Source organism: Nanorana parkeri, unplaced genomic scaffold (genome assembly GCF_000935625.1).
Source record: "Nanorana parkeri isolate BGI_ZX_2015 unplaced genomic scaffold, ASM93562v1 scaffold73, whole genome shotgun sequence".
NCBI classification, from domain to species: Eukaryota; Metazoa; Chordata; class Amphibia; order Anura; family Dicroglossidae; genus Nanorana; species Nanorana parkeri.
The window spans coordinates 1,281,836-1,308,036 of NW_017306341.1; the positions used below are offsets into that span (position 1 = coordinate 1,281,836).

At 38.6% G+C, this 26,201-nt stretch overlaps 1 protein-coding gene across 5 annotated transcripts in view; it reads right to left on the bottom strand.

Moving 5' to 3' along the window:
* Window positions 1–26,201, bottom strand: part of ARID5B (AT-rich interaction domain 5B) — a 265,343-nt gene that overhangs the window by 73,347 nt on the left and 165,795 nt on the right. The window contains exon 1 of one of the 5 annotated variants that reach the window (XM_018576674.1): window positions 715–848. The exons of the other annotated variants lie outside the window; for them this stretch is intronic. Coding sequence (XP_018432176.1) covers window positions 715–718 — 4 coding nt within the window. The 5' untranslated portion in view covers window positions 719–848. Of the gene's footprint in view, window positions 1–714; window positions 849–26,201 lie in introns of those variants that run through there. 5 annotated transcript variants of the gene reach the window in all.

Genomic DNA, 26,201 nt, shown 5'->3' on the forward strand with positions numbered 1-26,201 from the left:
ACATACCAACAGATCTCCAGAATAGATGATTAGATCAAGCACTCCAAACAGTAGCATGTGCCTCTTAAGCTTTCCCCTTATTTTATTTCAAAAAGAAAAATATGATGATTGCCTATCAGTCCTCTCTGAAATCACATTACATGGTAAGCATTAATAGAAGTCACCATGACATGCTGAAATCTGAATGACAAATCAATCATAAGCTAGTGACGGTATGACATATTGATTTAAAGGATTAAAATATCCTCTTGGTAGATATTATTCAAACCTTCACTCTGCCCCCCCCCGTCTCCACCAGCACCAAAAATAAGAGAAAAGCTGTCACAACTGAATCTGCATGAGATCTATCGTCTTCCCTAATTGTTTTTCACTTTAAATTTGTCACACAGAGAACTGGCAAAGCTCTTGACATGTTACATTTACATTTTAATCAGTCTGCAAATACTGTGCAATTTGGCACTCACTTAAAAAAAAGCCCAGCATTTGCAGAGATGCTTTATCGTCCCTGTGTTATGAATTAACAGCGTCAGGCTGGATTGTACAAGGAGGTTACAGTGTCCAACCATCTTGTATAAAAACACAAGCAGCAACAATTAAAAAAGAAAAAAAAATCACTCAGTCCTGCTTAAAGTTTGCCCTCTGTATGCAATCCTGCTACTATCAGACATAAAGCATGCAAATTCAGGGTGGGAAAAAAAGATAAAGGAGCATTACCCATTCCAGGCGAATAGCATCTGTCTCATTTATATCAGTTCTCATGAATGCTACACTGCATTTGACTGGCCATTAAATCCCTGAAGTCTCGACTTGGTGGGGATGTGAGCTTAACACAAAATGAACACTTTGAGTAGCTGCTGTGAGCTTACAACTCCCCTCCCCCTTAGCTACAGTACATTACTCGTATAAACACAGATTACATTAGTGGCTTAGGAGTGGGATGACTTTAGCTGGCTGCCAGTTGGGGCTGCACTACACCACCTTTTAAATGTAGGTTATGACTTTTCGCTTTAATTATTTTCTTTTTTTTACTACGTTGTTGGCTTTGACCTCTTAGCAGTCTTTTTGTGCTTGACACGGTAAACATTCAGCGTAACAGCAAGAAAAAGATTAAAGAAAACACAGGATGGAAAATAATAAAAAAACAAACAAACTATTAACTCGTTTTATGTAACCTGCATTTAACCAAAAGCTGCTTTTCTGCCTAAACATCAAGCTCAGCAGAGAAAAGGGAAAATACTTCCTATAAGCTTCAGTGGGATTTCGGTCTTCATTTCTCACACCTTTTGTCCACTAAACGGTTCCAGTACCTGACATCTTACTTTTACTAAAAGTCACTTTTATTTTTTTTTTTATGGAAAAACAAATAGCAAAGTATTCTTGTTCTCATGCAAAGGAAAATCTGAGAGCCCATCCATATCAGCATATAAAAAAAAAATGTATATGATAGAAACTGAGCATCTTTAAATGCGTCATTTGGTTTACATTTTACTTTTTGTTTTACCACAAACCGCTCAGGTAAAAGATCAGAAACAGAACAAAAAAGGTTCATATTACCTCTAAAGTACACATATGTTTGGTAACAATGTCATAAGGAATAATACAGAATAAAAGCGTTGTACTTTCCAGTGTATGCCATAATGCTTTATATTTGTGTATGTGAACGACCCCACCTAACAGCAGTGGAAAATAAAACAGTTTAAAACCCATTTCCACCTTTGCAGAGGTATTTAAAAAAAAAACATATGCCAGCAATGTACACCGGGTGTATATGAAGAAAGCATATGCAGTTGCTGTATATGAAACCGAACACTTACATTTTTGTTAGGCTTTTCCTCTACATATCCCCGTGGAAATTTCTGCCTCTGTGCTGTGCAAGTAATGTAAAAATATTCCCCACCAGCCCTCCCCCCCCCTCCCTGGACAGTGTATTGTGTGTAAAGGCAGAGTAGTGTTTACTGATCATGTTACAATGGGTGACAGGGAGGGGGGCAGCTGATTACAGCCCGACACTGGTGTCTGACTGATTTTCCTGTGGAGAACACTTTGAATTTTTATGCTTCAAGTCTTCAGATATTCATAAAAAAAATGAAGAAAGTCTGCAATGTTAGTCATGAAAATGTGCATACATCATCACCGCAATAAATGCAAATCACTTACAAAAGGTGGAAATGGACTTTAAAGTATATAAAAATTCTAACAAACAATTCTTATTTGTGCAAGGCAAGCACATGTCAAGGCAATATAAAAAAAACAAAACAAAAAAAACTGCGTTCTGTGGACTCTCATCTCAAACAATTATATCATGAAGTTTGCTAGGATTGCAGAACACACACTAAGTTATGAAGAGGTGGAGAAGGTGTTCTGTACTCCTAGCACACTTTCTGTCTTAGAGTGACAACATGGCTCCTTCAAACATACAGTGCAGTAAGTGTTGTCACCCTATGTCAGGAAGTGTGTTACTGGCAGGATCACCGGGCTAAAATAAAGGGGAAAAAAGACTGGAAAAAAAAGAAAACTAATGCAGTTAACTCATGTATGGACTGGAAAGCTGCAGTATAGTTAGACTTGAGGGTCCATTCACACCAGATGCATTGGATTGTACATAAAACATGCAAAAATGTACAGCAGCGCAACGCAATACAGATGAAAAATAAAATTGCCTTAATTTAGCTGAGTAAATATATAAATAAAAAGGAAGTCGAAACAAAAACACAGCACAACACATGTCAAACGCACATTGCCACATGCCACAAACTAAGCACAGTGCAATGTTTTGCAATACATAAAGGCATGTGCTGTGGTGTGAATCAACCCTTAAAGATCAACTCCGGGCTATATTTTGTTTTTTAGCTTTGGATAGTGTAAACAAAGGTCAGGCCCTCTGCTTTTAATACGGTTTGTCTAATTGTCTCACAGGGACAGAAAGTGCTTTGCAAAATCCACAGGGAGCTCACAAACAATAATAACAACGTTGGGGGTCTCTAAACATGCCAACCATTTGAGTCAAGGGCCCATTTAGGCTTGCTTTGCGGTGCCATTTATTTTGGATGGCACCACAATGCAATAAAACAGCTAGCAACGCACAAGCTGCACCGTACCACAACACACAATGGACTATGATGGGCTGCGTTAGAAAACATGAACCATGCCTGATTTTTCTATGTTGTGGTGTTCGGTCAGCCCATAACAAAATGCTTGTTTCACACGTGACAGCATTTGTTACTGCACCACAATGGAGGGCTGAAGTAGGAATTGGCCCTGAGGGCCAGGTCACATCAATTACGGTGTGCTCCAGAGCGGTGCCTGCTGGAAAGCACTGCAATCGCACAGTAAACCCCCCCCCTTCATTCTAGAAAGGGAGGGGGGTGGCGGAGCATTGAATTCAATGGCACCACAGCCCCGCCCACATGTGATTGGACGTGTGGCAAAATATTGCCTGCGTTCCGGTCCAGTGCTAATGCAAAAAATGCTGCCACGCCCCCTACCCCTCCAAGGGGTGTTATAGCGGGATGAGACTTTGGTAGAAAGAGTCGGGCCCGAGTTGAACCCTTCGTAAAAAAGTGAAGCAGTATCGAAGGGAAATGCAGAATAGCACATTTTGGCCAACAAAGGTAATAGCTAGCAGATTTCAATGCTTGCCCTCAGCCAGAATATTACTTGTAAACAGTTACAATAACATAACTAGCTTGTTTAACACATTTGCAATCTAAAATTTGGACACTTCAATCATATTCCTCCAAGGAAGCAACCCTAATAAAGTGTAACAAAATATTTTGGGGGTATTCAAATAAGAAAAAAGGAAGAATTTCTTCAAAAATATTTCCAAACATACTCTGTACAGCTACATTCAAGCAAACATGTTTAATTTGTGTACATCCCTATTGTTTAAAGTTGATTAGCCATGAAGAAAACAGTGCTGGGCACACAGCAGTTCACTAATAAGATAAAGTAACCTGTTATTGCCGAGTCTGTCAATATTCAGACTAATGTCAATTCACAAAACCAACACACCAGGATAAGTATAGTTCTCAAAAGACAGAATCCTCCATCTTAGCTAAAATACTTCTCTTCTATTGAGTTGTCTCTTCTGTCATTGTCATTTCTCCACATAGTGGTATGATTCAGTATACAGTATATCTTGAAATTGTGCTACTAGTTCTACAACAGACACTATGGGAATTGCTAGGATTACATGAGTTGGCTTTGTTGAATGCTTCTTAGTGAACTAGGTTTCATGTAAACATATATGATTTAGTTCATAGTGCATTATCTCTTCAGTGCTGCTAGCCCCAATGTAAGACAAGATAGATGGGCTCGGTTCACACCACTTTGGTGCATTGTGGTGATGTGCACTGAAAAACACTGTAACATGCAGTATTTTTTTCAAATCACCACAGTGGCAGACAGTACAACAGCAGTGTGCCCATAGAACTTAATGAAATGTCACTTTTTCTAACAAAAAAAAAGAAACGGTGCAAAGCGTCTAGGTTGAGCACATCGGCACTGTGCTGGACAAACACACGCCAGCAGACGTTCGGTGTAGCATGGCTGCAGGGGTGAACAGGCCCTAAAACAGAATAGTCTCAATTCATAAAGCTTTAATCACAAAGATAAGGCTCTCATATATTGTAGCCATGTAACTGCAATTTTAAAGTCTGATTGGTCTCAGGTGACAATATCTGTCACTTTTTGGAAGATAAATATCATTATAATTTACATTCAACCTTTGTGAACACTGGCTTGTCTATTAGTTCAAAGACTAAACATGTGCTATAATCAATGACAGCAATTAAAGCAAAACATCATTCTTTAATCTGCCCACTCTGCAACTGAACTTTCAATTCCTATTAGTAGCCATGTACACTACACATATTAGTGGAATTTAGATGTTATTAAAAATGTTTAAAAGCCCAGTTTTATTAAAGTGTATGTAAACCATGTTAACCAGTTTGGCCATATGAGAAGCAATGGGCTATTATCATACAATGAGGCCGCATGCATGGGGGTGGGGGAGGGGTCTGGTAGAGGAAAACTGTGACGCTACTTGTAAATGTCACTTCAGGACCCGCTATTAATCATCTGCTGGTGAAATGTCCGACGTGACCCTCTATATTGGCTTATATGGCAGCTACAGCAAGGTGTTTGACAGTGACTCCTTCTCCCCAGCTAGCCAACCCAGGTGACACTCTTGATAAGCTTTTGGGGCAGCAAGCTGGGGACAAGGAACTGCGGTCAACCACCCTCAAGCCAATGAAGAGGGTCACTTGGGATGGCTATCTAGGAAGAGAAGAGGAAGTTCATAGATTCATCACCGAGGGCAACTAGAGTATGCGCGGAGAGTGGCGATGTAGATAACAGAAGACCAGCTGTAATAGTGTTGCCATTGTCAATAAGGAAATCCAGAGAACTGGCAAAATCAGCCAAGTATTTATTTAGAAAATATTTTGTGAAGAAACATTGAACACACAGTCAGATAAATTAATGTAAAAAAAAATAGGATTACTGATATTTTAAAACAGATATGAAAACATTAACACAAACTACTTTTCCACAGGCAGTTTTTAGCCTTGTTTCAAACACTGTTCCAACGGCATATTAAAGCAGAGCTCCAGGAAGATTTTCTTCTCAATCCTTGCAGTGGGGCTACCCCCAAACTTCAAGGGTTAAGTGCTCGTTTTTGCCTAGGTGCATAAAAAAGAAAAAAAGTTATACTTAACTGATCCTGGGAGCTGGCTTAGTCTTGAACCGGTCTCTGAAGCCTCTCTTCTCCTCTGCTGCAGTGGCCTAAAGTCTCATAAATCATCACACTCTATACATTGTAGGAGAGAGGCTTCAGTCACCGGAGAAGCAGGCAGCTGGCTCGTTGGTTTGGGTGAATATAACTTTGTTTTTGCTAGACAAAAAGGAGCACTTAACGCTTGCAGTGCAAGGGTAGCCCCACTGAAAGGGTTAAAAACACTTTTGCCTGGAGTTGTTCTTTAAGAATGAAAATGTTAAAAGATGTTAGTAAGTGGAAAGGGCCCTTTCAGTGTCTACAGAACAGAAGCATGTAAAGAACTACTATAAAGACTGTTAAAAATAATTACATTATATATAGTAGACCTGGAGGGAATTGTTCCTGAACAGATTTAGTTCAGATTATATGGAAACTGTCAGACATAATCTGTTCTGAACAATAAATGACCTAGCTTTCAATTCACATGTTGCAGATAGATGCGCTTGGCATTTCCCTGCAGTTACATTGCCTAAACAAACTGTATCCACTTCCTCCTCTATAGCTAAATATACATGATGATGATTCAACTGAAAAGAACATTAAGAAATAAATTCAAAGCAAGTCTTAATTTTGTTATGAGTATTAGAATATTTATAATAATATTTTTCATATGATGCAAATAGTCATTTAATGACTGGGATAACTCCTGCTCATTACCAAACTGATCACTAACAGTAAGATAGTCAGTCATTCAGTCAAAGGTTAATATATTAATAGAGAAATGTTACATTATGCATCACTTCTAAGCCGATATTATGATTGTTGTAATCATTCTGCTCCCTGACCCAATTTTCCCAGCAACCTTTGCTCTCTAATGCAAATCTAATTAGGGACTAGTGCCAAACAATTCAAGTTCTGTGATTACACAGAGGTCAGGGAGCACTTTGGAGGAATTAGTTATTGTGGGAAAAATCCTTTAGTGACCTTTATTTGTTTGCAGTCATTTGTTGCATGAGTATTGTCAATGTTCACATTGTACAAGTCAAAACTGCTAGAAGCCTCTACCCGTATACAAAAATCCTTGTGTTTATATTGGTGCAATTACTCAAAAAAAATGTTTGTGGTCACTTGTAGAGTGTGACGTTACAGCTACCACTGTACAGAGGAAATTGCATTGTAAGCGCACAGAGCGGTAAATCAAAGTTTCTAAATGAAAGACGATTTTATGAAACATTACTGACGACGGGGAGTACATTCCACCAGTGTCATGCACCAAATGGCTGTAAATAAAGTAGATGCATTAAAACACAAAAGAGGCATTTCCCTAATGCCCTTGAGAAAAGAAAAAAAAAAAGAAAAAAACATCATGTTATTAGAGGGTAATTGGCAGTACATGGAGACGCTTTACATTCCTCTGATTTTAAGAAATATGTTGATATACAATATCTATGATGTAGATATATGCTGAGCATGAAAAATACGAAACCTGCCCTAGTTTTGGATATGCCAGCCCACTATATGTGATTCATAACGGTCTTCCTCAGCCTAATGCTAAAACATGGTAAAGATATTACTCAGAATAGAAAGCCAAGGGTATTATCAGGGACATATCTTCAAAACATGGGACTGCCCATGAAAAGGAGAGGCAGTAGTCAATGACAAACAATGGGGAGTATCAGATTAACCAGGTATCTCTAGAATTCCCACTAAGCTTGGCTTAAAGCTGCTTTTGTTTTCATGCAGCAATACAGTTCAATGATTTCTGATCGGTGCAATGTTGCATGATGATACAATTGAAGAAAGCACTTGATTAGTCTTTAAAGCTGACTTCCCAAGGCTGCTTTGAACTATAAGCCTTAACATATGAATTACGTTACTTTATCTCTCCTTATTGCATTTTTATTTTAAATGCCCCAGAAGTGACACTAAACTCAAGAGTTAAACCTTAAAAATACATTCAAATTGATACATAAACGTTTGTCCTGCATACTAACGTATACTCCTGCTAAATTTCTAAAAACCTGGGAGCCTTGGATCTTACATCACCACCCTAACCTGGAGATGAATACCCTTACACGCCTGTAATGGGAACTATTGCATTATGAGAGATGGGGAGAGCATTATCCGTAAACTGGACACTGACCCGTGTGACCAACCTCAGGATTGCACTAGTATTGACCATCCGATGGACTTTCTACTTGCTTTCTTTTCTTCTTCTATCCTTTCTTTAGGTTTCATAACAGGCTAAAGCTAATATACCTGTATTTGCTCTTTAATGTCTACTGTGAACTGTATTCATAAAAATTTGATGCCCGCAAATAACGTCTGTAATGCCTTGTTCATTTTATTTTATATTGAAAATCGAAAAAATATTTTGTTACGATACATTCAAGTACCTTAACTATTAACAAAAATGTATCTTATTTGTGTATCACTCGGATGTAGATCCTCAAATCATCTCTGAATTGGTGCTGACACTGTCCTTCTTTTTGGAGGGTGGCTGTTTTTGTTCCCCATGGTCCCTGTGTGTTGTAACGTAGCCACTGTTCCAAGCTCGCTCTTGTGATGGACTACAATCTTAATACAAGTTAGTAAACTAAACATGAGATTGTAGTTCATCACAGGAGTTATCTTGGAGCGGTGGCTACTTTGCAACACACACAGGGACCATGAGGAACAGAAGTAGCCACCCTCCAAAAGGAAGGACAGTGTCAGCTGAATTCAGAGATGATTTGAGGATCTACAGCCGAGCGATACACAAATAAGATACATTTTAATTCTTAGTTTAGGTACTTGAATGTATTTTTAAGGTTTAACGCCTGCGTTTAATGTCACTTTCATGTGCCAAGGTGTGATCTTTATAAAAATAAGGATGTTTTGAGAGCATGTAGTTATGTCTAATTTGCCTGTATTTGCTTTATTAAGATAATTTTTAGAGGCAGGAGTAGACAACTTGCATGTAACAATCAGGTTCTGTATTTTCCTCTCTAGGTAAAGAAAACAGGAATCTAATTGATCACTATGTGTCTGTGTGCCCACCTCATCACTTTCAGCTATAAATATGCTATAAAAATAGGAGTGTCGCAAACTTGCATTTCTACACTGCAACCTCGCAGCAAAACATGAATCAAAGCAAAGGAATATTCGAGTGCCCACCTCTGAAGCACATCTCCGCTCCCAAGTACCATCTCCCAAAAAAACCCCAACTGCACACCGCCAATGTCATCGGCTTGTAGAATCTTAATTGAGACTCCACGAGTGTGGCTCAGTCCCGATCACAGTCTACCCTCGCTGATGCGTTTCCCCTGAACTAATCCTGTTGTGGATGAACAAGCCAGAGAGCGGAAGGCCGTGGGTGGGATTCTTGTCTGGAGAAGACAAAGGAGTGGCCACAAGCAGCTCCTGCTCCTACAAACTCTTTCACACTGTGGTACATTTAGAAAGCTCATAAATATTAAATAGCTCTTAAATATTAAATATATAAACAATTCACCAAGCTATTTGCCCTTTTAATCTCGGTAAACATTTGTTCTGTGCGAATAGAGGCAAAAACAAAACATACTTTGTACATTTACTTTCAGGTCGAATGTAACATTTGGAAAATACCGCATTATGGCCACTAGATGGAGCTGAGGAGCACAGGAAAGAAGTATTCAAGCTGCTTTTTATTTCCTAAATGGTAACACAATTTCCAGTACTCCAGGACTCATTTATCAAAGTGTATGCACTGTCAACAGTAGAATCTATCTAGCAACTATATCCACTGCCCTACCCCAAGTATAATCTATTATATCAAGGAGTACATTTAAAGAAGAAATCTCAAGGCAGCAATTTGTTTTTGCAATATTTTATATTTTCTTTTATCGGTATCCTTTTCTTTAAAATTTAGTTTCCACATTACAACTTTCCATTTCAAACATGGGAAAAAAATATCAAGAGGATTAGACACAATGGGAGGAATTTATCAAAACTGGAGCGGATAAAATCTGGAGCAGTTGAGCATAGTGACCAATCAGCTTCTCACTTCAGTTTGTTCAGTTAATCTTTGAAAATGAGACAGAAGCTGATTGGTTGCTATGGGAAACTGCTCCAGATTCTGTCTGCCCCAGTTTTGATAAATTCCCCTCAATGTGGTTACTCAAGGCAATGATTTCTGTAATCTTAAAGGAGAACTATGGGGTTAAGTCTTTTTCCCATAGTTCTCCTTAGGGTAACGGGAGGACACAAACTAGCGTCCTCCCGTCACCCTAGGCTCAGTATACCGCGAGCTGCAGCTTGCGGTATACTGAGACGCCGCAGTATACCGTGAGCTGCTGCTCGCGGTATACTGAGACGCCGCAGCTGAAGCGGATCCCGACAATTGTGCCGGGTTCCGCCCAGCTGCGTGACTGACAGCTGGCTCTGCCTATCTAGATGCAGAGCCAGCTGTAACCGCCCCCTCCTCCGTCCGTTACGCCAGTCAGCGCTGGCGGATCGGAGCGGGGAGGGGGGAATCCAGCCCCTCCCCTGTCACGGCAGAGAGCCTTGACAGGATCGAGAGGTGATCGAACGCCGGTATGTGTATGCTCACCTCCCGATCTACTGAGCCAACCTGTGACAGTCTCATTGTCACAGGTCGGCTACAACTATGAGGTGAGTGAAAAGCACTCACCTCATAGTTCTCCTTTAACAATTATGTCCCCTGGTGCTATATCCACTCATGTGTATTATGTCAAATTTTGAAATATGCTCACTGCTGACCACTGTCTCAAAAAAAGCATTTTAAAAGCATAAAACATTTTCCATCATTCACTGGCAGCTCCCACTGTAATAATAATTCACTTTTGTAGATAGCACATAGCATTGCATTACCAAGCAATTATGTTTTTTATATGTACTCCCCAAGAAATGACCCTGCATTATGTATAGTATATAAAAACGAATATTAATAGAGCATATCTCTGAAATAACCTTTGGCTACTCTTTCCCAGCTTGCAATCTGATAATGCCGATGAATCAGTTTTATAACTTGTAGTACTATAACTTGTTTACAAAATGATCAATTTGTCATTAAATAACTAATTAACAGAAGCTCTCATATTCAGTATAATATTTATGTGCAATATGCTGCTAAACTGCACCTTCAGGAAGAAACTATAAAGTGTTCTCCGGGTGAATACCTTTGTCCCCTTGCAAGTTACTTAGATTTAATATGCAGCAGGGAGTCACAACAGGGACTTTAATAAAAGAAATGCAAAGTACAATAATGCAAAAAAATAGATTTCAGATTCCTACAGGTCGTTGATAGCTATATTCTGATCTGCTGCTATGGGTTGATGTACTTTAAACACTGACTTTTATTAAATGCGCTTGAAAACTGTATTAAACCACTGTTAAGCATCATAATTTTAAACAGATAAAGTATATTAGATAACCTGTGCTTGAAATTCGTGTATTCATCAGGTGTTAAGACATACAAATACTAAATGATCTGTTGAGGCAGCACTAGCAACCTAAAAAGGTAGCCAAGAGCCAAATGTAAATTAGGAATCACTAGTCAGGCACGTTAAACTTGTATTTTATATCAAAATTAAGACCTTGCTTGTTTTGAAGTTCATTAGGTTTCAAAAAACATCAAAAAACCCCTGTCATCCCATAAATGAGATTGGTTTTCTTCATCTCAGGGTAAAGCAGAGAAGACACTTAATTAAGAAAACTGCTTCTATAATCTCTTTAAATGGTGAGTTTGTTTACCCAGAATCACTTTAGAACTGAAGGAAAGATTGGCCTCTAGATGTGCAAACTCCCCCTACTTGTGGCTTCATGCTTTATTTAGCTTTACAACTGTCACATGCCCCATACTATTTCCTTCACATATTACAATGGAAAATACAGTGGTGGGTGGTAGAACGTTTTTCTTGGAAAGGCATGTGTCACGAGCCATAACCAAACATGACACCAAATGTTAAGGCAGCTCTGATAATCTCCCCAGCGAAGACCAGACAAGACAATCCAACCGTCTTGATTGCCAAGTATGTCAAGAATGGTCGCCCTATAAAATCATTCACCCTCCATTCAAGGTCCAATTACTGCACACTCTTTCATACAGAAGTACAGTATCTGTACCATAAAATTCTACACTTGCCTTACAGATAATGGGATTATTTTAATGGCTCTTTCAGCATTATAGATTGTCTTTTAAGCAACAAGCCTCCCGAAGGCACTCAGACTAAAATTACTGGTATCTTGGGTATTTTTAATTGGTGAAATCTAATTTGTATGCCATATTAGATAATTATTTTATAGTCAACAAGTAGAGAGAAGAAATGTTCCTGGCTCCTAAACAGCAGAGTTGAAATTGGAGTCAGTTAACATTACACAAAGTGTGACATGTTTTGCCAGAGTGGCTTTAGCTGATCGCCATGAAAGATTTATCTGCGAATGCAATCTGAGTAATTCTGCTTTCACAAGGCTCTTTCACCTGCTGTGTATGTTTTTCATGTGTTTGTGTTTCAAGTTGGCACAAACGCTCTATGGGAGGCTTTGAGTGCTGGCCAAATAGTAAAAGCCATTGACTATTAGATTTAACAATCTCAGATCAAAGTACGGGCTCTAAGAGCTAATGGGCTAGTCCAACATTATTGCAGTTATTAATAAGTGAGCATTAACAGTCAGTTTCATCGGGCAGAGATTAAATAGGCATTCAGAGTATCAAAATGTCTTTCATCAAAACATTTCAAAGCTCTCTGCAGTACAGAGATATTATACAATCACTATACAAACATCCAATATATGGTTTTCTTTTCTGTGTTTAATTTTAACGTATTCCGAATAAATTCATGAGGTGCACGCACATGAGTATGTGAGGCACCAGTTCAGTGCTATGGAACATTTTTAACAAGATAGACATTGCTTTGTGTTACCTTTTACTCATCAATTCAAATTTCTAATTCAAAAGCAGAAAGCACCCAGAACACTTCAGCTAATTACTCACTATGGCAGCATCCAGAATTAAGCAAAGAGAGCTCCAGGGAATACCTATGGAACCTTTGTGCTGTCCTTTCTGAATTATGGCTCTCTGAAAACTCTGATGAGAACACAGTGGTATTGTTAGCTCAGTGCTTCTGGTCCGTGTGCACTCTAATTGTCCCTGTTATGTCTTACATCAAATTGGTCACTTCAAATGTTTACCCCATAAAATAGGCGTAGGCAACTTTGGAACTCCAGCTGTGGTGGATCTACAAATCCGATCATGCCTATGCCTGGGAATCATGCCTGTGGCTGACAGAGCCTAGCAATGCCTCAGGGGATATGTAGTTATACAACAGCTGGAGTGCCAAGGTTGACTATTCTTGCCGTAGACTTTTATTACAGTGACTAGTTCCAAGTAAAAATAGCAGGGACTGAAAAGAGAGTGCAAACAGACCGGAAGCATTAAGCTAACAGTCCCCCTGTGGTCCGGGTAAAGTTTTTGGAGAGCTCTATCTTGGAAAGCACAGCAAGGAGGGAAATGTAACGCATTACACTTAACTCCTCCTGCCTTTTCCATAGATGTTTCCTAGAAATCTCTAACAATGATATTACAACAAATCTGAACATAAAGTTTGGAGGGGCTTGCTGGTCATTGAGCCCTTGTAAAAATGGACCCAGTACTGGCACAGTCCCACCATGATTAAATCAAAGCATTTAGAAAGTATCCTGCCTGTACGCCCCCACCCTCCCTCATCGCTGACCTAAATAATGCTTTTAAAAGCCACCCACTGCTGACAGCAGCATCCAGCAAGGTAGGCATCTATATTCTAATATCTCCCACACCATCATATTAATATTGCCCAGGGAAAGAGACTGATCAATGCCAGCTTATGATTAGCTGACACTGCGGACCAATTAGAATAAGGCATTAAGCTGTCACATGCCCTGGGAAGGAATTCATGCACTCAACTCTTGTGTGGGGGAAAAAAGTTAGAAGATGCCGCTGGGAGGTAAACATTGTACAAGGGAGAAGCTAATAAGCTCTGTATTTACATAAATAGTTTGCCCTGGCATTTGACACAAGTGGGACACTGTAGAGAATGCGTTTTTCTATATATTTTTTCCCTTTAGCAAAATATAATTGAGAATATTAATCTTTTTATAATAGAGATATCTGTCTGCAATGTGCCTAAAGGACATTCCAGATCTTTTACTTTGTAAAGGAACACATATAGGAAATTCAGAATACAGCCTGGAGAAATACAAATGCTCACATCACTTAACCAATTACTTTCTTTCATGTCTTCACACATATATTATTTTCACGTTTCCTTCTGTATATACTATGCACATAAAAAAACCCCTAAAGATTCCTTTTAGAGTCTTTAAGACAATCATTTACTGCAACCTTGATGAGTCATAGATAATTAAGAGCAAATTCTTCTTACACATGGCTCCAAGTTTCTAATCTTTAACTTCATTTTGTTAAGTTTTTTTTCAGAGCTTTAAAACCACATGGCATGCATATTCCAAGATCCAACATTATTAACTCACAACTGTCAGTTGATCATTATCAAACACTTAGGTTCCCTGGGAAAAGATAAATCTTTAGTTAAGTATGAAAAAAACTATGTTCTATATTACCTAAGCAGAACAAGTTTGGCTTTGTTATTTGCTGTCAGTTTTGAGCTCAAAGGGTTACGAGTGTTACCGTTTCCAGGCTGTGGAAAATAAGCTTCTTGGTTTAAACATTTAGACAATTTAATAACATTTGCAGCTTGCTTAGCAGAAAACCCTCAGATGCCCTCTAGTGTTCCATCGCTGTCAGGAGAAGTGACCAAGAAGTGTTTTGAATAGTTTGCAATACGAACTGTCAAGATATTTGCTTTTGGAAAATGAGACTTTGAAGGAGTGCAATTCCATACAAAAGAAAAAAAAAAAGACATTGCCTTAAAGCACTACTTTAAGTTCAATGACATTATTGTGCTTGTATTTAAAATTGCAATGAAAGGTGAAAAAAATGCAGATCATGCATGTTACACATCAGCTGTCATAACCAAATGTGAAATTACACTGAAGCGAAAGGCTCATAGATATTTATTCAAAAGCCACATCTCATGCATAAAATGGGTTTTGGAACATTATAAAAGCTTCATTGCTTAAAATCTCCCAATATGGAAAGGAAATGGGATTTATATTTAAACATAATTGCTTATTAGTACTGCAAACTGTGCCGACTATACAAAAAGCGTGCTTCTAAAGGCAATGCAAATGTAGTAGTGTTAGAATCTAGCCAAATTTACTCCTAGTGGGAGTTTTGTAGGATACAGTATTTCACTTCACTGGCAAAACCCATTCCCAATCCTAAGGCTCGCATACCAGTTCACTTGCGGCATCACAGAGTGTTAGCCCCAAAGGTACACAGGCTCCACCCCCTGTGGGTGACCTCTGGTCTACAAAATCGGATACACTCTTCTAATCAGGGCATAGTCAATCAGCAAAACATTGACCATTATAAATTTAGGGATTAGGTATTAAGCTAGCTATCTTTAAGTAAAATTATATATATAGTGTACAGTGTATATGGGTATACTATATACAGGTGAAACTCGAATAATTAGAATATTGTGCAAAAGTAATAGCAGTAAGTTCTGCAAAAGGGGCCCAAACCAAGTACTGAGTACATATGCAGTGCATAAAATGTTTACTCAACATGAAAAGCTAGAGACAAAATTAGCAGGGTGCACAAGTAAAGCACAAATCACAGTAAATCTTGAATTGGATGTCTTGGCAATAAATAATACAGTAATCATGAAGATGAAGGAAAACCAAGAATTTCTAGACAATCGAAAGTACTGATGAAGTGCAGCTGACTCAGCAGTGGGCAATATTTGCTATCCCATCAGCTTATTACTGTTTCTTGTACTGTAACTGCTAGATTCACAAAGACATGAGCTAATAGCTTTTCAATACAAAAATGGTAGTTTCCAAGTGAACTGCATACATAACTACTGCATACATCTGTAGATTTATTGGAAGCAAAGGGTGACTTAGAAGGAGCTGCTATTCTATTGTTTTTTCTTTTTTTGACAGTTATATGAAGGCTCATGGAGTGGCTATAAACTTACACACTATGGAGAGGCAGCCATTATTTTACAAGGGTCTAGCCTATCATTTGAGGTACAGAAGAGTCAGTAGCACACAGGAACTTGAAAGTCAATAAACTAGTGATTGTATATTGTCACCAAGATCACTATAATAAAGAATCCCAGTGCAATATTGCTAATTTAACTAGCTACATTTTTGCATTAAAGATTGGATGAAGGGCTCATTCGCACCCCAACATGTGTCTCAGCATGTGTATGGTTTACATGTGTTGCAGAGTGCTGCTGCTTGTTATAGCACATCAGGAAGCACTGTGCAAAAATGCAACTTTTTTTTGTCAGCAAACACCAACACAACGCATGGGTGTAAAACCGGGTAGGCAAACTCTGGACCTCCAGCTGTGGTGCATCTACAAATCACATTAGGCATTGCAAGACTTGTATAGCCACAAGTATGCCTTCCAGAGGCAGATGGCATTTATAGTTTCACCACAGCTGGAGGGCCAGAGTTTGCCTACCCATAAACTGCAGGCCATATGGCAAATTGCCATGTTCTTGTGTTGGGACGGCTATGCTGCTCAGCCCTGCTGGTGTGAATAAGCCCTTGGAAAATCTTACATACAAAAACTGGTAGAGAGCAAAGTGATTATGTTGCCAATAGCAACAAGGTTCCACTTGACATTTGTCTAATGTGGGCTAGAAAATAATGTAGCCAAAACCTGAGGGGTTGCTATGGGCAATAAATTAAACACTTATAGGGGCTTGGTACTATGTCTGACAACCAATAGGCTCAGATTTCTTTTGCGTTTGCTTACATGCATGTTTAGGTAAGGAAACCAATATAGCATGCTTAGATGGGGCATTGATTATGATTTACTACTGCTCAATCGTCTATTGAGACATTAGTGTCCAATCAGATCTAAAATAGTATAATGGATTGCGTGAACACCAATATAATTGTAAACTTTTTATAGAGGTCGTGGTTAAAATGTAATCTCTGTTCCTTATATTGTGACAGTTTTCGGGCTGTCGGGTGTTTTGTTGTGCTACTATTTTCTGACTTCCCTACGGCCATGCCCGCAGCATACAACTGGTCAGAAGAACTGACTTTTTATACTATACCAATAATATCAACAAATTAAAGCAAATTATCTGTTTTACCTATTTCCTGGAAGTGTGTTGAATAATTCTACGTATTACAGTCTTTGCAAATGTAAGATTTTGCTTACCCTTTACTCTGCTGAAAAAATATATTAAATATTAAAAGACCATCTGCAAATCATGTTCTCTCACACTTGTCTCAGTATAAAAAAAAACTACTTTCTACAGTTATTTTTAAAAAGGACAGTGTGCTGAATCGTATAAATGCCACATTTCTGAGTTCACTGCAATGCCATTTGTGCCAAAAAAATCAATGCAATTACAGCATTCATCTGTTTGGCAGAATGATTTATTGACACGAATTCCAAGTCCTGTAACCGATACTGTAAATAAGATCAAGCCAAGAGTAGGACATAGTTTTCAATTCCAAAAGAAACTAAATTAGAAAAGAGCTTTGCGGAGAAGTGGTCTTAAATTCAGAACAGTGTTTTTACCTCTTGTCTTACATGTGGGTGTTACTCTTATGACTTCATACTTATTTGTTACACAGAATCTGCAGTCAAAAAGAGGCCTTGCTGTCCTAATTAAAAACATTTGCTTCTCGAATGGCATCTTTATGTACCTGCTATATGCACAAATACATACCATATGCTATATGTAAATAAATTTAAGCAATTCTCATCCCCTTGGATGAAAAATTGTGGTGAAAAATGATCTCTAGAACATACCTTATATTTACTCTAGTAAATATAATACATATTAAAGGAGTCAATAAATATTGAAATGTGAACCTCTCTGTGCCCATGCGCATATTATAGCACCAGTCCTACCATGTGAGCATGTGAGCCACTCCTACCAAGTGGAGAGCTAAGTGTCTTATCTGAAACAATTCACTATAGGGGTACAGTGGTGTGAGATTCAAACCTTGCCTGCTGGCTCTTTAGTATTCACATCACCATAGTAATTTCCTATGTACTGGAAGCAGACCTGGATACGAGGCAACCTAGGCTGAAGCCAATCACCCACTATATGTGCCTAGGGTCTCCATCTCTGACTGAGTTTATGAGCAGGAGATATTTGGGGAGTGTGGCTCAGTATTGGTGTCCAGCAAAGGGGACAAAGACACATAAAGTACTGTTTTCAGAGGAAAAAATAAAAGAGAAATAAAACAAAGAGAGCAGAAGACCCACCAGCTAGTAGCAGCCTGTGTTGAATGACCCTACATTTATGTCTGGTCTTAACTGGTAAAGATAATCAGATGAAAGAGATACAAGCCAGTTTAAAGTTTGATATACAATATTGTATTCCATTTTAATTGTATCCAATTTGCTGTCTTCAATAAGTTGTATTGAGACATTGAATGTATACACAATTTTACAGTTTAAGTTCTAGGTCAATGCCTCCTTGGAAAATGGATTTAAATGCAGCATAGCAACCAATTGCATTTTGGTGTATTCTATCGGTACTTTGGTTAAGTTTTCACAGATTGACCTTTCAGTCCATTTGGTAAAAAAAATAAATGCAAAAGAACTGTGGAGTATGGCATCCACGTGAATAATACTTATGTTATTTATTGCTGGCTAGTAAATCAATAGCACAGTGACAGTGATTGATCTGCAGGAGTTTAAACCTAACAATCAGGGCATTGAAGGAGGTGAAGTGCATTTCTCCAGAATAAAAACAGTATGGCATTGAAATAACTTCTTCTGCCTTTGTATTTGGATGGGGCTTAAAGTAATGTTTTAATGTTGTGTAAAGAGCTTGATTAGAATACTTAAAAAGGCTCAATACACCGTGAACTATGTGCAATTGGGGCAGATAAAGTGCACTTCCCCTTCTTTTACATCTTATACCCTCCGTGTCAGTGCGGTTAAAATCAGGTACTCAAGGGCTGCCAATTTTTCTACAATCTTCTAAAAATACACAAGTGCAACAATATGAGTTATTCTTTCAAAGCAGAACATCTGCCAAAAATAAAAAGATAAACATGAATCACCCAGAAAAAAAGATAAAATAGCATAACTAGATGTTGCTGCAATATTCATCTTCAATAAAGAGATTTCCAATGCAGTACTATTTCTGCCACTAGTTGTCCCCAGAATGACACCCGGCATCATTAAACTCAATTCTCCTGAGCCCAGTTGTCTTGGACGCACCGCTATCTGTGACGGACAGTAAGAAGACGCAGCACACTGATGAGCTCATCTCTCTGCCAGTCATTTCCTTAAGTACTTTTACTGTGTGTGCATAGTCTAGACACAGGTTCACTTCAACACAGTAGTAGTGTCCCTGCCATACGGAGAGGACTTTGCCAGAATCAGCCATAAAAAAATGTTCTTTATATTTGGACCATATGATACAAAACCTCAAATGTTGTAACACTTATTGTTGCTGGAGTTAAAACTGTCAAACAGATGGGCCAGCATTAGAGAAACTCAAGTCCAGGCCCCTTCTGAGGAAGGGACATTGTAGCAGACATACAGAGTTCTATAACAGTAGCTCCAGTTCTGGAACCTTTCGGGCGTATATACAGAACTATCACAACTGTACTGATGACAATATTGTTTTGTGCATAGATCAGAATGCCTGTGAAAGTTCTAATTTATCAGGTCATGCTAAAGCTAGTAGTAGTTACTCACATTCAACTGGACTTTTTCTGTGATGCTAAAGATGTTTTGTAGCTTATCCAAGTTGCTTTTGCAGCTGAAAAATTGGCTTGGATAAGCTAAGAAACTTCCAACATCATCAACATTACAGAACAAGTCCAGTTGGATGTGACTACTAGCTGTATAGACCAGCCTTTTGCTTGCTAACCACGCATGGGTCTACTGTAAAATGGATTACGTTGTAATCTGCTGGTATTTAGCCTATGTTTAGGAAGCAGACAAGTCCCAGTGCTGTACAGATAGGGATTCTAGATGCGGTATATAGTTTTTACAAAGATTTATTGTCCACACTTTAAACATATCCAGACATTACACAATCCAAACAACCTTTACATTTTGCTTTTTCACCTAGTATGTTCACTCCAATTTCTTAAATAGCTTTCTGTACATGTACAGAAGGCTGTTTGATACCTCATACTGCAGGATCGTCAAAATGAATCATTACAGTTATAACAGCAAATGATAAGTGCAAATGCTCTCCAAATATAACAGAAAAAGTGTCTTGTATTCTAAATGTTTATTTTTTTCAGGGAATTTTTCCATTTTACTTCACCAGCCAAGCTGTTCAAGGAAAAATTAGAAAAAAAGGCTTCAGAATGTCTTATTGCTTTGATTACACACATTTGCCGAGCACATTAAAGATCATTCATTTAAAACTGTTTATTTTCACATGAGGCTGAAAGCAAAAGCTGGATTCCCTATTACTGCTTTATCAAGTCATCCCAAACAGCCGGGGCAATATGCGACTATTACATTTCGGCGCTTACAACACACACACGCGCAGAAAAAGATTTGTTTTAGTTTATTATTCCTTCTATCATGGGGGCATTGCTGGAAAATCAAGTGCTATTTTACATAGGGGAATATTCCAGCCAATTATTTCCAGCATAACACCAATTACAATGGTGTGGAGAGTGTGTGTGCTGCTGCAAGGTTCTTGAAAGTAAGGTTATTAACTTGAAAAGATGTGAAGACACATCTGCTGGTAACATGACACTTATTTCAGAAAGTGCACACCACTTCAACATAAATAGGGTGTTGCTTTAAATAGAGCAAGCATTTTTTTTTTTTTTTTTTAAAGGGCATTTAAAAGAGAAAGTGCACCTTCAAGATAAAACATAAACAACAAGGAAAGCAGAACCTTGGACAAGCAACTTAAAGCCCAACTGTAGTCACAGTAAAAAAGTTTTCCTCATAAGCAACCTCCCATTGTGCAGGCTTTCTCCTATGTCCTGCAAATCTGCTATTTTAATGCCAGGACAGATACAGCTCCCGCTGTACTTCTGGGCCACTTGGATGTAAGAGCTGCAGGTCTCCTAGACCTCAGTGCTGATGCCGGATTTCTTCCCTCCCTCTCCTCCTGGCCATTCACAAAACACGTAGTTGGAAACAATTTAGAAAACATTCTTTATAAAGAAGTCAGGAGCTCTAAGACTATTAAAATGTTTGCATTTCCAAAAATTCTGCAGGAGAAGAACAAGTCTAGTAAAAATAATAAATTAGTTACTGGGTGGATAGTAGGGTTCTATAGCCATCTGGTTATCTCTATGATAACCCAACTGCAGTTCTCGATCTCCTGTCATTGCATAACATTTTCACGTTTAGGTTATAGCCAAGTTGTCTGGAATTTGTCACTCCTCCAATCAGCCAATAGAAGATAGAGCTCTGAATTCTGATACAACAAAGTTATAATTTCTCAACCTTACAGGACTGCCTCCATATAAATAAGCAAGAATTGACTATATCTGGGTGGACGTATGATATGTGCAGACTGTGCAGCTGCAGAAGGGCCCTCTGAAGTTAAGACGTTTACATAACATTTCAACAGATGGCGAGGCTTCCTCTAAATATCACATAAACCCAGGCATATACCCAGGCACTGAACAATTCCAGGGCAGGTGAAAAGTTGGGGGAATTTTAATGAGGCACTAACGGTTTTCAATAATTTTAATATCCAGATGGTGTTGGGCAGTAAGCACCGCCTTCACTTCCTACTTGACCAGCTTTCTCATTGGCTAGAATTGAGACATTCAGAATGCTTCTTTTATTTGCTCTTAAATTCATTTAGGTAAGATTTGAGGGGATGTTCGCTGTGTAACTTCAGACTGTATTAGAGTTCAGGGCATTACAAAAGTTACTCTTTGGCTTTATCAACCCTCCTATCTATACAAAGTGTATAAGCGTTTCTACTTTGACAGTACATAAATGATAAAACCCAGAAAGTGCTCCTTAACAGGGGCTCTTTGCTGACTATGTCCACCACTGAGCAGTCCTAATAACTCCAGCTATTTTGTATCTTTTTTTGCTCTGTTCTTTATTGCCAACAGTATAAATAATTCAATTTATAATCTTAAATCAGGTGAAGTAAAGAAAAAAAATCCTCAGCATTTTTCCAGCCAAAGACCCTCAAAGAAAAAAAAAACGGGACAAGATTCTGCATGCCATACAATTAATGTAATGGTTATGTAAGCAGAATGTACTGCACAAAATGTACTTTTTCTTCTCTGAAGCAATTTTACATCTATGTAACCTTATCGGCTGGAAAATAACATCAATAAAATGCTAATGAGATCATGTGCAAAATGCCCAGTAAAGAAGAGAGAATAGACTATAACTCCTACAAGATCAATGAAAAATGGAGCTGGGAAGAAAAAGCCGAGATGAGCTGCAGCTACAAAAGATTCTCCGTGGTGTGACATTCGAGAACTTTAAAGCAATGCTTTTATATTGATTGCAAAGAATAATACTTTGAATATAACATGGACGAGAAAAGAAACAGCTCAATAAACACCAAGCATACAATGCCTAGTGCAAAAAATGACTTATTTAGGTAAAACAAAATTGTGTATTCCCAGGTTTGCCATAGAAAACAAGCGGATTATTATATGCCGGGAGAAGTAGTTAATAACATTATGTAGAAATATATTAAAAAAACTACAGCACTGACTTTTTTTTCTTACAGAACCACAAGACAAATTAGACTATGTAGGAAAAGATTGATTAGCTAAACAGATACCTGTACCAAGTTCTTGGGGTCACAAAGTGCAGCTGACCAGTATAATATATATAGAGCAGGTGTATATTACATTAATTTGATTTGTCATTTGAAGTATGTGTAATCCCAATCACTAAAATATACTGTGTATCTACAAGCTTGATCATGTTAATGTAATTTCAAAAGCCATTTTATAATATTTTTAAAATCTGCAGCTTTCATGAATACCCTGTGGTTCTGCCACGAAGGCAGTTGCTTTTCAAGGGTAACAATGCTATGCCCCTTTCCCCCAATTGTTCTCTATTGTTAAATGGATTGCAGGGTAATGGTACAAAATGAGACCTTAGGGTGTTGCATTAGGGGGCGTGGCCGGCTCAATTTTTAGTGGGGCGGGAGGGCGGCCACAATGCACATTGTGCCTGTGGTCAGGTGCGATCAAAATGCTGCAAGCACTATTTTGATCGCACCGTACCGCAGGAATGTGCCTTGCGATTCCGTGCGGCCGATCGCATTGCGGCCAGAGGGCGTGGCTTCGGTACCATTCACTTCACTGGCCCACCATGCCCCACAAAAAAGTGAGCCGGCCGCAATGGGATGCAGTGCGTTCCGGCCAGAATCGGGCCAGAACGCACTGCATCTGGAGTGAACGAGGCCTAACAGCAACAACAGCAAATATTAATCTAGCATAACCAAATAAAAACTAAAATAAAAAGAGAAAATATAAAAATAAGAAAACATAAGAGATCACAAAACAAAGCCTGCAGATTTGATCAAATATATAGAACAATCAAATTGAGACTTTAAGAAGTGTCATGGCGGCCGTCTTGGGATGTATGCAGTAACCACTATTTGCACTGCAGAGCAGCCAAGAGGCTTGTCTCCATCACACTGGTAATTGCCGATACCGACCCTATAACAGGGTCAAAACTGCCAATTCAAGGCGCAGAATGTCATTTGGAAAACTGCTCAAATAAGAAACCCTTATAAGTATAAGTTTACAAACATGACTCTTTCTAATTTGTTTTTAAACCCCCGAGTTCTCTATAAATATTACTAAACATGTTTTCTTTTAGAAAGTTTACTGTTGGTACAGTGTTTGTAGCTTCGTCACAAAATTCTAAACAGCATTAATGGGAAAAAACAAACTCTTTTATTGTGTGCAATGTCAGTTCCAATCCTATAATGGCAAAGCCCAATTACACGGAGAAGTGCTCATGAAGAAAAAAGGAAAAAACAGAAGATCCAAAAGGAAAATACAGAGTGCTTGTATTCCACTTTAGAGCCTTATATAACTATGCATTGTCTATTTCTCCTGGCTGCCATCCCAGCATGCTCCATGCTATGCTATACTAATTTTACAATAATAAACTGTTACACAAGCTTTGTGCAGTCAAGCATAAAGAGAGCTTGTAGATTGTATTACATCTGATAATCCGGTGAGCTGCAGCACACCTTCCCAGCATTATACATTACTAGGTATACATTTATTCCCAGATCCAAATGTGATCCGCACTCAGGATGATTTATTACTAGCCACAGACGAATGTTGCTCCTGGCTTGTAGAGTTCTGTGTCCATTAAGAGAGAGTTTTGTTTTTCTCCTCTTGCTCAGAATTATGACTGAAGTTGTAAACGTACTGTACAAATAAAGCATTGTTAGCACAGCACATTACAATACAAAAATGCTGAGGACAAAAGGTCTTTTTTGTACAGGGAAGCGGGTCTAGCAAAAACAGAAATTAGTATAATTTCTGCCCCTGCCAGTTGAGGCTGATTTTTGTGATCTCATTTTACTGCTCCTGTGACTGAATCGACAAACTTCATGTTTAACAGATAATTAAAACAGCTTTTTCTCCCCACTATGATTTACTATGGCAACTACAGACACAAAGCTTCTTAGAACTGTTTTAAAGGACAATGCTGGAGAGAGAATCAAAGCCCTTCTGGACTCTGGCGGTGGAATTTACAATGCAACGGTAATTCTACTTTATTGGTAATACGTTAAGATATGGCAAGACCAGTCACTTGAGATCATTAGGTCTATGAGCTGATTAGCCATGTGGACTATTGTTTCACATAAAATCTGGCTTACCTCACTAACCCCATTACAACAGGGTAATATGAGTATGCATGTTTAAGGCACCTGTAAACATTTGAAAATGTTCACCTCATCCGATTGTTAAATGTTTGTATCTCTATAGGCACCTGAGAATATTAGGTCAGTGAGCTATTAACATACAATCTGGCCTCCTTCTCTATAACCATTATGTCTGGGTGATATGAGTGTGCACGTTTAAGGTACCTATAAAGTAGGGTATACGCGGTACAAATTTTGGCCGGTTTGTTGATAAACCAGACAAAATTTGCACGGTGGGTTTCACTGTCGGCACTCTTCTGCTTAGCAGGAGCAGGTTGCAAAATTCTCTGCCAAGCTGATTGGCTGCAAGCACTATTTTGGTATTCTAACAGCATCCAGCAGCCGTCAGAATACGCTGGCACAGTGGGGGATTCCTCCATCTACAAATCGGTATATTTTCTTTGCTTATCAGTCTGCCATCTAATCGTTTTATCTAGTTTTGATGTTTTACTGCATTTTAAGTCAATGTGTAATACATATTTAATAAGTAGACCAAGGCCAATCCAACAAAGAGGCAAACCAAGAACCTTCCTATTAAATCCCAATCTATGAAAAAAAATAGGATTTATTCTCTATTTTGTAAACAGGTAAACAATAAATGTGCTGTATAAACAATCCAAATACAACACAATTAATCATCATTACATGAATCCAGATAATGTGTTCAGACACTTTACGATTTTACAGTGATGACTGTAAAGCTCGCAAATTTCAGCTGGTTCTCTACTAACTGGTTGAAATTCGCACAGTGGGTGCCCCTGTCGGCACCCTTCGGCCTGGCATCCCATCCCTTGATCAGAAGATCAAAATAGTTAATTGGAAACTCTTGGGCCAAATCGTGATAGCAGCTAACTAGCTGCACGTAGCCTTCGGGAATTCTGCCAGCAGCTGCTGTCAGCATACAAAGCAGTGGGGGATTCCTCCATCCATGCTGCTTGTCGGAGTATTATGTGATGTTAGAAATAGTACAGTGTATAGCCAGCTTAAATTTTTAAAGAGGGACTTTACATAAAAAATTAATTTGTACAGTGCATGTATGTATGTGTGTGTGTGTATGAGAATGGTCATGCCGACACAAACAAACAATCAAGATGGCCAAAGATCCTGAACCTGGAAGAAGGCCGGGAAAAGATGTCTGCATAGGTGAAGGAGCTTGTGGGCATTGCATCAGTGGATTGGAGGAGAGTATACTTCAGGTAGCCTATACATTAGCACAGAGGAGATGGCTGTATTGGACTTTGATGTCCTCACTCAGTTTTTTTTTTCTGGTTCTAAGCTATCCTCACACTAACCACTTTATATCCTGTTCATTCTTCTATAAGCAGTTTGGGGTTTAAGCACAAGGTGTTTCATGAAACTAACAGAGAAACATGAAACAGTTACAAATATACTGGCTACAACTGTATATTAAAAATTAAAGATACCCAAGGCTAAAGATACCCAAAAGTTGGTGCAGAACAAAAAAACTCACAGTCTGGAATAAACTTGCGATGGAACATGACCTAATTTCTGCCTGTCGGCTCAAACCACCT